The sequence below is a fragment of the Telmatherina bonti genome, assembly GCF_933228915.1.
Source record: "Telmatherina bonti genome assembly, chromosome: 3".
Lineage (NCBI taxonomy): Eukaryota > Metazoa > Chordata > Actinopteri > Atheriniformes > Telmatherinidae > Telmatherina > Telmatherina bonti.
In genome coordinates, this window is record NC_136621.1 from 32,534,539 (window position 1) to 32,548,122 (window position 13,584).

General features: G+C 39.3%; 1 protein-coding gene across 2 annotated transcripts in view; it reads left to right on the forward strand.

Moving 5' to 3' along the window:
- The window catches only part of prss12 (serine protease 12), a 28,706-nt gene that overhangs the window by 1,750 nt on the left and 13,372 nt on the right, over positions 1–13,584 (forward strand). For both annotated transcript variants that reach the window (XM_079261600.1, XM_079261601.1), the window contains exons 2-8: positions 942–1,080; positions 3,197–3,369; positions 3,513–3,672; positions 4,283–4,461; positions 5,212–5,353; positions 5,470–5,690; positions 10,429–10,570. In XM_079261600.1, the coding sequence (XP_079117726.1) occupies positions 942–1,080; positions 3,197–3,369; positions 3,513–3,672; positions 4,283–4,461; positions 5,212–5,353; positions 5,470–5,690; positions 10,429–10,570 (1,156 nt within the window). The remainder of the gene's footprint in view (positions 1–941; positions 1,081–3,196; positions 3,370–3,512; positions 3,673–4,282; positions 4,462–5,211; positions 5,354–5,469; positions 5,691–10,428; positions 10,571–13,584) is intronic.

Genomic DNA, 13,584 nt, shown 5'->3' on the forward strand with positions numbered 1-13,584 from the left:
TGCAAAGGACTATTTATGGGTATATGTGTGTCAACAAGGACGTTCATGGAGGCATTCTCAGTTGCCCACCTGACTCTTCATAAACACATACTCATATGTACTATCAAACAGCAAACAGCACAAACACCATGTATAGAAAAAAGGAAATAGCACAGCTGGTCAGTTCTACCCAAAATCCTTGTGTTATTGTCTCAGTACTAACTGCAGTAAAATACAGTCGCAGTATAACTGAAGCACAATATCTAGTAGTTTTCTGGTTGACATGAAGCGCAAAAATCTGAGGATGTGGCAAAGGGTAAAATTTTATTATTTTTTTTTACCTTTTTAGACTTTGTTATAACTATTTCTTCTGTATTATCACATTTGTTAATTTTGTGGAGCAGATTAAACACCATATATGTGTTAACTGTTTTAAACTGAGTACTTTTCAGCATGCAAACCTTTTTAGTCATCATTTTCTTCTCTCTTTGTGGGTCAAACTCTTCTTCTTTTTCTTCTCCAAGATCTAAACTGTCTCCCTTTTTTTCTGCCCCGCTACTGCATTCTCTGGTCTTTTAACCCCTAAAAATAAACTAAAATTGTTTTTTTTTATCAACATAAGACTTGTTATGTAGCAAGTATTTGACTGTACGACTTTTATTGGACACTTTTTTATGTAACTGGATCCTTTCGTTGCAGCATCACCTGCTACTGGAGAACAGTGTGGCTTCAAAGATCAGTCCCATTTGTTACTGGTCTGAAATAAGTGTTTACTCAATCTACAGTTATTTTTGTAGCCTGGAAATGTGTACATCATTCAGATCTAAAAAAAAAAAAAAAAATCTCAGCTTTCTAATGGTGTAATTGAAAAGGAGACTGAGTAAAATACTCATTTAGTTTCTTGTCCAGCTCATAGGACGTCTGGTAGCAGATTGTTTACGGTTTCTTTTTCTCCACCACAGGCTCAGTGCGTCTGCAAGGAGGCCGCTCTAAGCTGGATGGCAGAGTGGAAGTGCATCTGGGAGGAGTTTGGGGGTCTCTGTGCAGCAATGACTTCGCGGACAAAGACGCTGCAGTGGTTTGCAGACAGCTGGGCAAGGGGTGAGCAGGGGCACACATGCATTCACTTGTTGCTCGTATGTGCAGGAGTCGCTGCTCTTTCGGCCTCCTCCTCTCAGATACATGTGCAAACACAGGCGCAAGTGCAATCACCATCTGTCATAGAAATGCTCAAACTGAAGCTGTATGTGGACGTCTGACAGACGGAGCAGTTTGATGTGAATGTCAGGAGTGTTCCCAACACGGCACTGTACTTCAGGCAATCTCCTCCTTTCTCTGCAAAGTCTTTGTACTTTTCTAGTATGACCCTTACATTCCAACCCTTCATTCCCCAGAGGTATTTAAATACCTTTAGAGCTAAGCTATTTGCGCTTTTACAAGCCTACTCTTTTCCTCAAGCTTGTTTCTGTTTCACACATGCGGGTTTTCTACACTATGGCATACTGTCATGTTGGAAGAGCTCACAAGGGAACCTGCAGACAGGTCATACATATCAATATGTACTGTGCCTACTGTGCCGACTTGAGAACACAGTGGGCATTCACGGGGCTGCCTTGGAGTGGTTCCGTTCCTACTTAGCAGATAGGAGTTTTTGTGTGAGATTGGGTGACTTTGCTTCATCCTCGGCCCCCTTGAATTGTGGCGTGCCGCAAGGATCAATCCTTGGTCCGCTCCTTTTTTCATTGTATCTGTTGCCGCTGGGGTCTATTCTCCGAAGGCTTGGTGTGTCTTTTCATCTTTATGCTGATGATAGCCAAATTTACATTCCCCTCAAACGTCAAGAAAGCTTCAGTGCCACTGAACTCTTAAAGTGCACTGATGAAATTAAAATTTGGATGTCAATAAATTTTTTGCATTTTAATGATAAAAAAACAGAGGTTCTTCTTCTTGGACCTAGCAGTGTTGGTGATGCTGTCTCAGTTAACCTTGGATCCTTGTCACAGTTTGTTAAGCCTACTGTCTGCAATCTTGGTGTGAAAATGGATCAGGAACTTAAATTGGACAAACAAATTAGTGCTGTGGTGAAAGCAAGTTTTTTCCACCTGAGACAGCTTGCAAAAATAAGGTCCTCACTCTCAAGACATGATTTTGAAATTTTGATCCATGCTTTTGTAGCTACACGGCTTGACTATTGTAACGCCCTGTACTGTGGGATCAGTCAGTCCTCTCTCGCACGGCTGCAGCTGGTGCAGAACGCTGCAGCGCGTCTTTTAACTGGATCTCGAAAGTCTGACCATGTTTTACCAATTTTGTCTTCCCTTCACTGGCTCCCTGTCCGTTACAGAATTGATTTTAAGATTCTTTTATTTGTTTTTAAATGCCTGAACGGTCTGGCCCCTCACTACCTGTCAGACCTGCTGGTGAGGTATTCCCCTACACGCTCTCTGAGGTCCACAGATCAACTTCTGCTTGTGGTTCCTAAGACGAAGCGTAAACTGAGAGGTGACCGAGCTTTTTCTGTTATTGGTCCCAAGTTGTGGAATAAGCTGCCCCTGTACATTAGACAGGCTGAATCGCTTCTTGTTTTTAAGTCTTGTCTGAAGACTCATTTTTTCTCTTTGGCGTTTGACTAATTTAAAGGGTTGTTTTACTATTAACAATGTGCTGATGCCCCATTATGATGTAAATATGTATGTTTTATTGTTTCTTCTGTACAGCACTTTGGTCAACTTTGTTGTTTTTAACGGTGCTTTATAAATAAACTGGATTGGATTGGATTGGAATAGTGTTCATAAGACAGGTGTCGTCAGTTAAGAAGGATTGCATTCCCTAGAGGGCCGACACACTATGCATGCACTACACGTGCTGTCACTGACACCAGTCCAGGTCCTCCCGACGAGAATGCGTGCCTCTATACAATCATGTTAGTATGTGCACATGCACACAGGAGTCAATGAAGGTCTGACGTGGGAATGAGAGAGGGCAAATGTCAGCCGTATGTCAGCTGGAATCTTTGGCAATGACTTTCACATGGTTAGTTATTGAAAGCTGTTGGTCATAAAACAGTGGACTGCTGTGGCCTCGCATTCATAGATCACCAGCAAGCAGACAGCTACAGATTACTGCTATCAGGTGAAAACAGCTGCTTTGCTTAATGCTCCAATATATTGGAGCTAAGCTGGAATTTGAAGCTCATGTTAGTTTTTATTATTTTAAGTATGTCAGGTCGTGCTCGTGCGGTTCCCCTGTTTCGGCCAGGCATGGCCAAGCTGCATCAAATAGCACTCCACTGTCAAGGGGAAGAACCAGACCTGCTTCAGTGTCCCAAAACTATCTGGAATGGACAGGAATGTTCTCTGGCTGCAGCCATCACCTGCATTCAGCAGCAAGGTAGGCCAACCATCTGGGGAACTATTTCATCTGGGATTGATATGTTGATGTATTTGCATAAATGTGTAGAATCTGATGAGTCTGAAAAACCTCTATAACTACAATGAAATGCCTTTTATATGTCATTCAAAATGGAAAAATAGTCCCAACAGCAGTCGTGACGCTTCCTATACGGCTCGTGGGAGGTCAGTCGGAGTCAGAGGGCACGGTCGAGGTGTTCCACGCAGGACAGTGGGGCACCATATGTGATGACCAGTGGGATGACAGTGATGCAGAGGTGGTGTGTCGACAACTGGGCCTGAGGTGAAAAGACATTTTTTTACAAAAACACACAAATAAAGTGATGTTATTTATCATTTTTGTATAAATCTTAAACAATTAGCATAAATTAAAATATACTGTTGAATGAGAAAATTAGGAATCAGTGCAAAAGAAAGGAAGCGAAGCCGTGTTAATGTGGGTGTCAAGCCATTTTCTCCCTCTGTCTCCAAAAGTATGACAAGTATTCTTTCCATTCAGACACACAGAGAGAAGAGTGAGCAGTAAAGAACATCTGGGGGTCAAACAGTGAATCAGGCTCATTGTTCCAAGATGAATCCTCGCACCATGGAAATGTGCATATTTAGCAACACTCTATTCTCTGCAAATGAGTTGCAGTGTTTGTATTTGTTCAGCAGTGTTACGCCGTTTCTAAGACATAGATATGACATGTAGCACGCCAATTTTATGTGATCTATAATTGAAATAAACTAAAAAAAAAAAGAAAAAAAGTGGAATACCCAGTTATTTGTCAGGCATGACCAGTCAGCACATCTGTTTTTCATTCCATTCGTGCTACTATAAAGCCGACTTTCTATTCTTCTGTATATGAGGTGGTGTTTATTTTAGCTTTTTTTTGCTTTTTTTTTCATAGCGGTGTTGCAAGAGCTTGGGGCCAGGCACACTTTGGCAAGGGCTCAGGCCGTGTGTGGTTGGATGAGGTGCGGTGTACAGGCAACGAGCTCAGTTTGGAGCAGTGTGTAAAAAACGCTTGGGGAGAACACAACTGTCTGCACTCTGAGGATGCAGGAGTGTCCTGCAGCCCACTTACAGGTAGGCCAACAGGTTTGCTAAGCAATGCAAAAATGGCAAAAATGCAAGTGTCATTCACACAGGCATTTTACAAGCTATGTAAAATGCCACACCTTTGCATGTTAAAGTTCGTACTCATGACCATGAACACTGTTATTGCAGATGGTTGATCTTTTTTTTTACCTCCGGTTTGAACTTGTAAATCTCAGGCATAACAGACAAGACAAACTTACATTTTTATCTTACAATTGTAGATGTCAATGTAGCTTAAAAGAACATTTGTTGATTAATTTCTGCATTGATATTATGACAGGATGACGTATATGCAAAAGAAAGAGAGTAAATAAGAAAGCTCCTTTTATACATTAGATTTAGGGATTTAATATGAAGCTAGACTATTGTTCAGGTGAGCAAACAATTTAAGAGAAGGATAAGATTTTGAGGTGACTATGTATATATATATATATATATATATATATATATATATATATATGTATATCTTTTTTTTTTTTTTATTTAAAAGAAAACTAAACAAGACAACATACATGTTTGTTAAGATGTATCCCTATAACTCAGCTTAGTTTATCACAGCCTTACTTATATAACACTTTATTAAACACACATGCCCAACCTAAAGAAAAAAGTACACAACATCTACATAAAAAAATCTACTACTAAACTTTGTCTGAAAACCAGAGAGTTCCTGTCTAACAAAATCCAAATCAGCATCTGGTTCCATTGTTGTCTGTCTGTCTTTGTCTTTCACTGCAGATGGTACGACCAGGTTGGTCGGGGGTGCAGGAAATCACGAGGGGCGTTTAGAAGTCTTCTATCATGGTCAGTGGGGGACAGTGTGTGATGACGGCTGGACAGACTCCAACACACAAGTTGTATGTCGGCAGCTTGGTTACAGGTACTGTGCAGGACGTGTAGATTCATGTACTTTCTCATACAATTATGTCTTTTACTAAGAATAAATTTAATTACTGTCTTTGTGACTTAGTGTGTGGGTATGTGTGTGTCTTACAGGGCAGGTGAGATGCTCCTCTCTGAAGGACTAGATATCACTCCAGTCCCACGCTTCGGGGTGGGGTCAGGTCCTATTCTTTTGGACGATGTGTGTTGTACGGGGAAGGAACCCAGCCTATTGTTGTGCAACAGGAGGGAGTGGCTCCGCCATGACTGCACACACCATGAAGACGTTAACATCATCTGCAACCCTGAGCGGGGTGGAGGCACTTTTCCATCTAGTAAGACAGCATCTTATCTCACTGAGACTTACCTTTATAGTAACAGATAAAAGTACTATATACAGGTTTGTTCAAACTAAACTAACCAATGAGTCATGAACATTTCCAGTTACTGTCTGGACTTAGAAACATTAGTATTTACCTTCACAAAAGGGGGGTTGATACGTTTATAATGGTTTAAGTATTTAAAACGCTTTATGAAAATACCATATCATGTACACCAATATTTTTTCAAACAAGATTCAGTATCATACAGAAGGGTTTCTATCAGGACAGTCTTACTGCATTAGATCATTTAATGCAGGAAAAATAAGACTATGATAAATTGTTTAAATTTATTACGTAATTAATGATTTTAATAATAAGATTTAAGGAGGAAGTTGGTTCATATGTGTACGATGTGGAAGGTAAGAAAACTCCAAAGTAATTTTACATTTAAATACAGATCAAATCAGCGAGAGTCACAGGAAAGCCGTGAACAGAAATAAAATGTGAAGGACTGACTGTGTGTCTGCATCTGCTGCTCTGAGAAGCACCATCTGCAGGTCGGAGAAAACCTGGTGCTCCATTCAGGTACCATGAAGTTGGTACTTGTTTTTTGTTTACTGTAAATCTAAATGTAATTGTAATTGTTTACTGTAAATGTTTTAAAAACAGTCTTTTATTTTCTCTTCATTGCTACTTCACTGGGCTGCACGGTGGCGCAGTGGTTAGCACTGTGGCCTCACAGCAAGAAGGTCACTGGTTCGATCCTTGGCTGGTTTGGTCAGTGGCCTTTCTGTGTGGAGTTTGCATGTTCTCCCCGTGTATGCGTGGGTTCTCTCCGGGTACTCTGGCTTCCTCCCACCATCCAAACACATGCATGTTAGGTTAATTGGTCACTCTAAATTGCCCCTAGTGTGAGTGTGGTTGTTCGTCTCTCTGTGTGTGGCCCTGCGATGGACTGGCGAGCTGTCCAGGGTGTACCCTGCCTGTCACCCAAAGCCAGCTGGGATAGGCTCCAGCTTCCCCGCGACCCTGAATTGGAATAAGCGGTTCAGAAAATGAATGAATGAATGCTCCTTCACTTCAGCTGATTTCAGATATCAAACAGACCATAATTGAGTAATTAAGTCTTTAACTTTGTAAACATCGACTGTTTTCGGTAAGTTTCTGTTATTGTTTTTTTTTTAGTTTCCTTTTGTTAACATTCGGTCTAAACTATGGGTAGTCCCACACTCCACGTTCTGATTATAATTTTCAGATAGCATGATACTTTTCTCTTGTTTGCCCAGAAACAAGATAATATTTTGGATGCTTGAAACCAAATTTGTTTACATGCTCTTAAATCCTGATTATTGTGGTGTGTGTCAGAAATACTTAAATACTTTATTCCCGTTGTAGAGCAACATGTTCTTCAGTGGTTATAATCACTTAAGGATGCCACAGCCGAAATAATTTTATAATTCAGTTCAAGAGATGATTATACTACTATGTTAACCTCGCCACATTGGCACGTATGATTTCCATTAGATGTGGATTAGAATCATTTCTACTGGTTATATGGAGTTTCCCCCAGACCACAGTATTTCCTAACACCATGTTCTGCCTTTATATCTATATTTGTTTTTGTAAATTCAATTGGCCCATTTGGAGGTTAACTCTGGAAAGACAAGCAGTTGATGTTGGCCAAATTTCCTTTTGCATCTCCAGTTTTGTGAAAATAACTATGAGAATATATTTTTTTACTTTAAGCTGCTGTACTAAAAGTAATAAAGGACCAGAGAAACTTGGGCCTCCATGTGCGCTTTACAGGAAAGGAGGAGCAGCAAATCAGCTGGTGAGAGAGTCAGTAATTTCCCCTCAGTTTAAAACTAGATAATGGAAATCCAAGCTGACCTGAAATCTGTTTGTATGATCTCTGCCAAACCGAGTCTGCACCTAATTAGATCTCATCTCTAAGAAGGAAAGCCGACATTTTCCAAGAGCCAGACGATGTAATCTGTGAATACCCCAACAAGCATTGCCTGTAGTTGCACCACCAGTCCCAGTTAGTGGCTGCTTTTTTTTTTTTTTTTTTTTTTTTTAAATGGCGATGATTTGATAAACTTACTGGAAAACTTTACCAAATTCCAAAATCACAACAGGTATCAGTGGGTTGTGTTAACACAGTACCAAATAGCACTCTAATGGCACCTCTCTGTACGTGCACACTGACTATTTTTCATACTTGCTGAAACCTTTAGGAAAGCCTGAATTGCAGCATCATTAATCACGTGGCGTCGACACCCTCCAGGCACCAATAAAGATGTGGTAAAACTGGAGATGGATGAGGCAGAGCAGTGGCTCAGATTTCACACCACTGTAAGAGTCTCGATGTAGGATGTCCTGTACGTTGTCAGGATAAGTCAGTTCAATGTCACTGGAAGACTTCTGTGTGGTTTTTATATCCCATTTGATGATAAGTTGGAAGATATTACTGCTTTGTCTGGAGAGCTCATACAGATTGAAATAGCTGTTTCATTAGGTAGGTTTTAGGAGGCTTATCTTGTTTGGCAAGAGCCTGAGGGACACTCGTCCTACAAACATCCCACGTAAGAATTGTGTCATAATTGCAATCTGTGTGTAACTTTGTGTATGTGTTTGAGTGTTTATGTGTGTGTGTAAATCCCTCATTCCCCCCCTCCCACAGGCAGATTGGTCGGTGTTTATTTTGGAGAAGGAATAAAAAAGCAGATAAAGCAGGCAGTGCTTTTGAACTCTTTCTCTCAGCCTGGTTCACTGTCTGTTAGACACTAATGTAATGTTTGTGCTGCATGTGTGTGAAATGTCTGTTTGTGTGTTACCCATGTGGCAACTTAATTGCATTTCCATCAAGGTTTTTCTTTCTTTATTTTATTTAAATTGCTGACACAGCTGAAAGGACACCAAACATGTTAACAAGCTTATAAATATAAAATATGATGTATTGATAGAATGTAAACACTGTTAAAAGCATTGGAAAGGGTTCAACAACAGTTCAGTGCATTATGTGCATTTACATTTAGTCATTATCCAAAGTGACTTATAAGGAAAACCATTAAAGAACATTAAGAAATACTAATGGCTTTTTTTTTTTTTTAATCTGGCAAAATGTTGTTATAGTTTGGTCATTTTTAATGTTTTACACAACTCAATTTGTACATACCCAACAGTGATCCATAATGTTTATTATTTACACAGAGTTAGACACTGTTTCATGTAGAGCGTGACAAAAGATGTCAGTAAAAACCAACCGGGATTGGATAAGTTTTGCTTTTCAACATGTTTCAGCTTGTTAAAGATTTTTACTAAACTTATAACAACAGGTATAGTTGTTATTACTCAACAGTGCTTTGGTTTATCTTCTGGGTTATCTCCAGTCTGGCTAGTGACAGAGTCAAAATGATGGAACAGTGCAGTTTGCACGTCTGATTTAATTATATGATTTTTGGCTCTAAAAGCTGAATAAAATGTCAGATGAATCCACTCCTCAAAGTGCACGGCTTGGGATTCAGTTCAGACTTGTTCCATGTTGAAAATGCTGCATACATGTTGTAAGGTATGACCTAGAAAGACCGCCTTTGCAAATTTAATGAAGAAATGTCGTGAACATGCACAGGAACAGTAAAATGTTGTCAGATTAATGGAAAGGAGTGCATGTTGAAAGGAGCCTCTGCAATATCCTTTTGAGTGTTTGTGTGTTTGTGTGTTTGTCAGTGAGGGGGGAATATTGTTGGTTTTTTTAATCAAGCAAACAAGCACAAGGATTTTATGAACAGCGAAAACCAGCAAAGAAGTAAACATTCCCACAGCTACCTCTTCCACCTTAATCCGACCCCCTTATACTGTTTATATCCCACACAAAATCACTCAGTAAGTGTCTGATTCCGTGTTCGTACTTCATACAGTCGCAAAGAGTCATTTCAGGCTGAAGACGTTAAATAATTAATGGTTTTACCTGGGTTGTGTGATGTCTACAACTGGTCAACACGCAAGTTACATTAGTTTTTAAACTATATGTTAAGAGAAAAAACCCTCTTTCTTCTGTAGCAACCAGAAGTCAGAATGGAAACGGAGAGTGAAAACGTCAACACATGGAAAAGTCATTAGTGTTCACTGTTCACTAAGACAAGATTAGCTTATGTGGTGTTCTTGGGCATCTGTGTGCACAGAGATAATATTCAACATGAAGAATGAGTGCGTGAAGGGAAGCAGTGAGTGAAGAACCAAGCGAGAATGGGAATAAATAATCTGCACTGAGTGAACAGTTAAAAAAAGAAAAAAAAAAATTAGCCATTCAAACAAAAAAAACCCAACAAAAACAGAAAGGTGTTTTTACTACTCCTTCTTTAGTGAACGTGTGTCTACATGCCTCTGTGTTCTCTCAACGTGCTAGCCTGGAGGATCGGGTTTGTTAGGAATGTGTGTGTTGTTACTATGAGCAGACTATAGACTGTATGGAGCAGACTGAGTCTGAAGTAGTTTAAGTGAACATAAATAAATCTTTGCCAACATTGTATGTCTGTATTTTGTCAGTTTAAATTGAGGCAGATGGGAGCTCACCGCAAATCTGGCTCTGTGTTTTCCTCTTCATGGAAACCCCCCCCCAATGATGGATTTATTGGGTTTCTTTCGACAATATTTTCAGGGCTTTACATAGCTACGTAAAGTGAAAATATCTGCTGTCTACTCGGATTCTCTGCTTCGTAAATCAAACCAAAGTGTGTGTTTCCTGCAGGTTTGCCAGTAAGGCTTGTGGGAGGAGAAAGCTCCAGGGAAGGACGTGTTGAGCTCTATCTGTCTGGTCAGTGGGGGACGGTCTGTGATGACGGATGGACTGATCATGACGCTGAGGTGGTGTGCCGGCAGTTGGGCTACAGGTATTTTTTATGAACACCTGCATGTGAATGAATGGGCTCTTTCAACAGCCTGAAACCCTCCTGGAGTGCAAACAGAACCATTTGAAGTGGCTAACACCACACCCCATCCTACTGGTGTGAATTTGAATAATAGCAGATAACACATGACACATGCGTTTGGAGCTTTTACAGCATTTTGTTACCTAATCTTGTATTGATTTATCGTTTGGTTGAAGACATACAAAATAACTTGTTAAAGTTACCATTTGCAGACCAAAGACTAAAATTGGGCCCCTCCTCCCTGGCCAGTAAAGTGAGATTGAGGTGGAGCAGCATCTGTGTTTGAGCTGGACAAACATGATACACTGATAAAGCGCCAAGTTTTCCTCTGTCTGGCCTGCGTGAAATACTAAAGTGGAACAAGTTATGCCATAATATGCGCAATTTTTGTTCTGATTGAATCAGAGAAATCAGGCTTTGTTTGCAAATGTTCCAGAAGCAATCACATCATAAATCACAAGAAAGTACACCCAGCTCTATGTATATCATCACAAAACCTTGACAGAAAGTGCCACACACTCTGCCAAGCTTTATCTGAAGATTATTATTGCAAAAGCATGCCAAAAGAGAAAATGAGAGGATCAAAGAGTGGGAAAGTTGAACCGATTACTTCATGTGCTGTGAGCGGATGATGGCTGTCCAAAGGCCATCACCCAAACAGCTCAAGAAAATAGCTCATAAGAAACTGAAGATAGCAGCCTCAGCTACAATACTTCCAGTGGACCTGAAGACATTTTTCAGTGGGATTACTTTTGTCTGCGTCTACATGTTGTTAGGAATATTTTGATTAGTCTGCCTTTAAAAAGATTGCTGCTTATTGATTTACTTGTTGTGAATGGTTACAAGATTACTCTAAAAACTAGGAATGTGTGAACTTCTAGAAGTCTGTAGTATCGGTTCAGAGACATTTGTCCTTTAGGAATGAATGAAATGGTTGAGTACTTGCATTAAAACTGTTGACTGTTCATGTAATTCAGACATTACTTTGTTAAGAAATCAGAAAGAAACAGTTGAATGTGAGCTTTGAGTTTCCTACAGGAGCCCATTTGGATGTCTTACACCCCAATCCATCAACTGAGCGTCTCTTCAAGCTTCCAAAGATGCATTTAGTGTCTACAACACATTAAGTGTGTTGCACATCAAAAAACCCTTCTCTGTGATACTTGCAACATTTCAAAGCCTCACTCTTTTTCCTTTTTAGCTTTATTTTTGTGTCTTGCTTGGACTCAGGATGTTGGAAAAATGATTCGGCAGTGGAGAGAAACTTAGTTTTGAAATGCGGCTTTGCAATCTGATCGCTCTTTACATTAAACCCACTTAAGTGAATCCAGACTGCCTGGACTGTTTGCAAAATCCATCACCACCTCTTAGACTTGGCATTTGTCTTGTGCTTAACCGCCTGCTTCTTTGTCTGTTCTATGTCTCTAAATCTTTCTGTTTCTACTTCAGACTTCATCACACATGTCCTAACTTTTAGGATTAGCAACAACCCCAATTCCAAAAAAAAAAAAAAAAAAGTTATGCTGCGCAAAATGTAAATAAAAATAAAATTCAGTGATTTCCAAACTTCACAAACTCATATTTTATTCTTAATAGATCTTAAACCACTGAGACACTTTACTTTTTCATGGAAAAGTTGAACTCATTTTTTAATTCACTGGCTGCAACACATCTAAAAATGTTGTAACAAAAGGCAGGAAAAACAATAGTTGTAAATAAAAAATGGAGGAGCATTTGACAACTAATGTTATTTGGCAACAGGTTAAATAACATGACTGTATTACAGGATCATTTTTGAGCGGCAGAGTCTCCCCGATGTAAAGATGGGCAAAAGTTCACCAATCTGCAACAAATTTTATCTATAAAAAATGTGGAAAAAGTATTCCTCTACTTTAAATCACAAAGACATCGGAGATCCAACCATCTAAAATATTGTCAAAAGATTCAATGAATCAGTAGGAATCTATTTGTACATGAAATGAAATGAAAAATACTTTATTACTCACTACAGGGAAATTCAATATTATAGTAGATAATAATTGGACAAGGTTTAATTTCAAATCTGAATTCTTTGTGGTCTTCTTGTTATCAGTGGACAGTTGCTATGGAGCTTACATTAGAGCTTATGATATGGGCAACTTACAAAAGTGTGAAGGCACCATTAATGCTGAAAAGTATATATAGGCTTTTAGAGCAACATCTGCTTCCATCCAAACAACTTTGTTTTCAGTGCATTGCATGTTGTTTTCAGCAAGATAAGCTAAACCTGTCATGATGGTTTGCTGTTTTGTATCTTAGTTCTAGTTCTCTCTCGTCTAGTTTTCTGTTGTGCTTTCCTGTTCATTAGCTCACCTGGTTTGATTTTCTGATTCATTTCACCTGTGTCTAGTTACTTCCTCCATGTATTTATACCCCCTTGGTTTGTGTTCTCAGTTGCTGATCCATTATGTTAGTCTAGTGGAGTCCTCAGCCCCCCCCTTGCCCTGCATGTCTTCTGTGAAAGCTCTATGTGTGGATGAAAGTCACATCTGGAGTGCATCACTGTGGGTGAGCTGAAGGAGATGCTTTAGAGTTGTGTAAAAGTCATGTTAGGACCATCATTTTGTGTTATGCAGGGTGCGGTGTCATCTTATTACATAGCCGATCCCTAAAGAGACATAGGTTGCTCTGATGACCACAAAGCAAAAAATATCCATATATACACACAAAGCTGGATCCAAACATGTAGGAGTTATATTCAAAGTTACAGTCAAAATAAACTTCTTAATTGCCTAAAAATACTATATTAGTATTATTTGTCTCACAATTACTTTTCAAGACAAATAAAAATAGAATGCAATGATTTATTAGAATATTTTGATCCTGCATCTAACTAAGAACAGAGGAGAGATAATATCAACTGTTAAGAAAATGTATCTATAGATTTCCCAAATATTTGCTTAGTAGAAGTTTGATGCTACCAATATTTTTCAAAG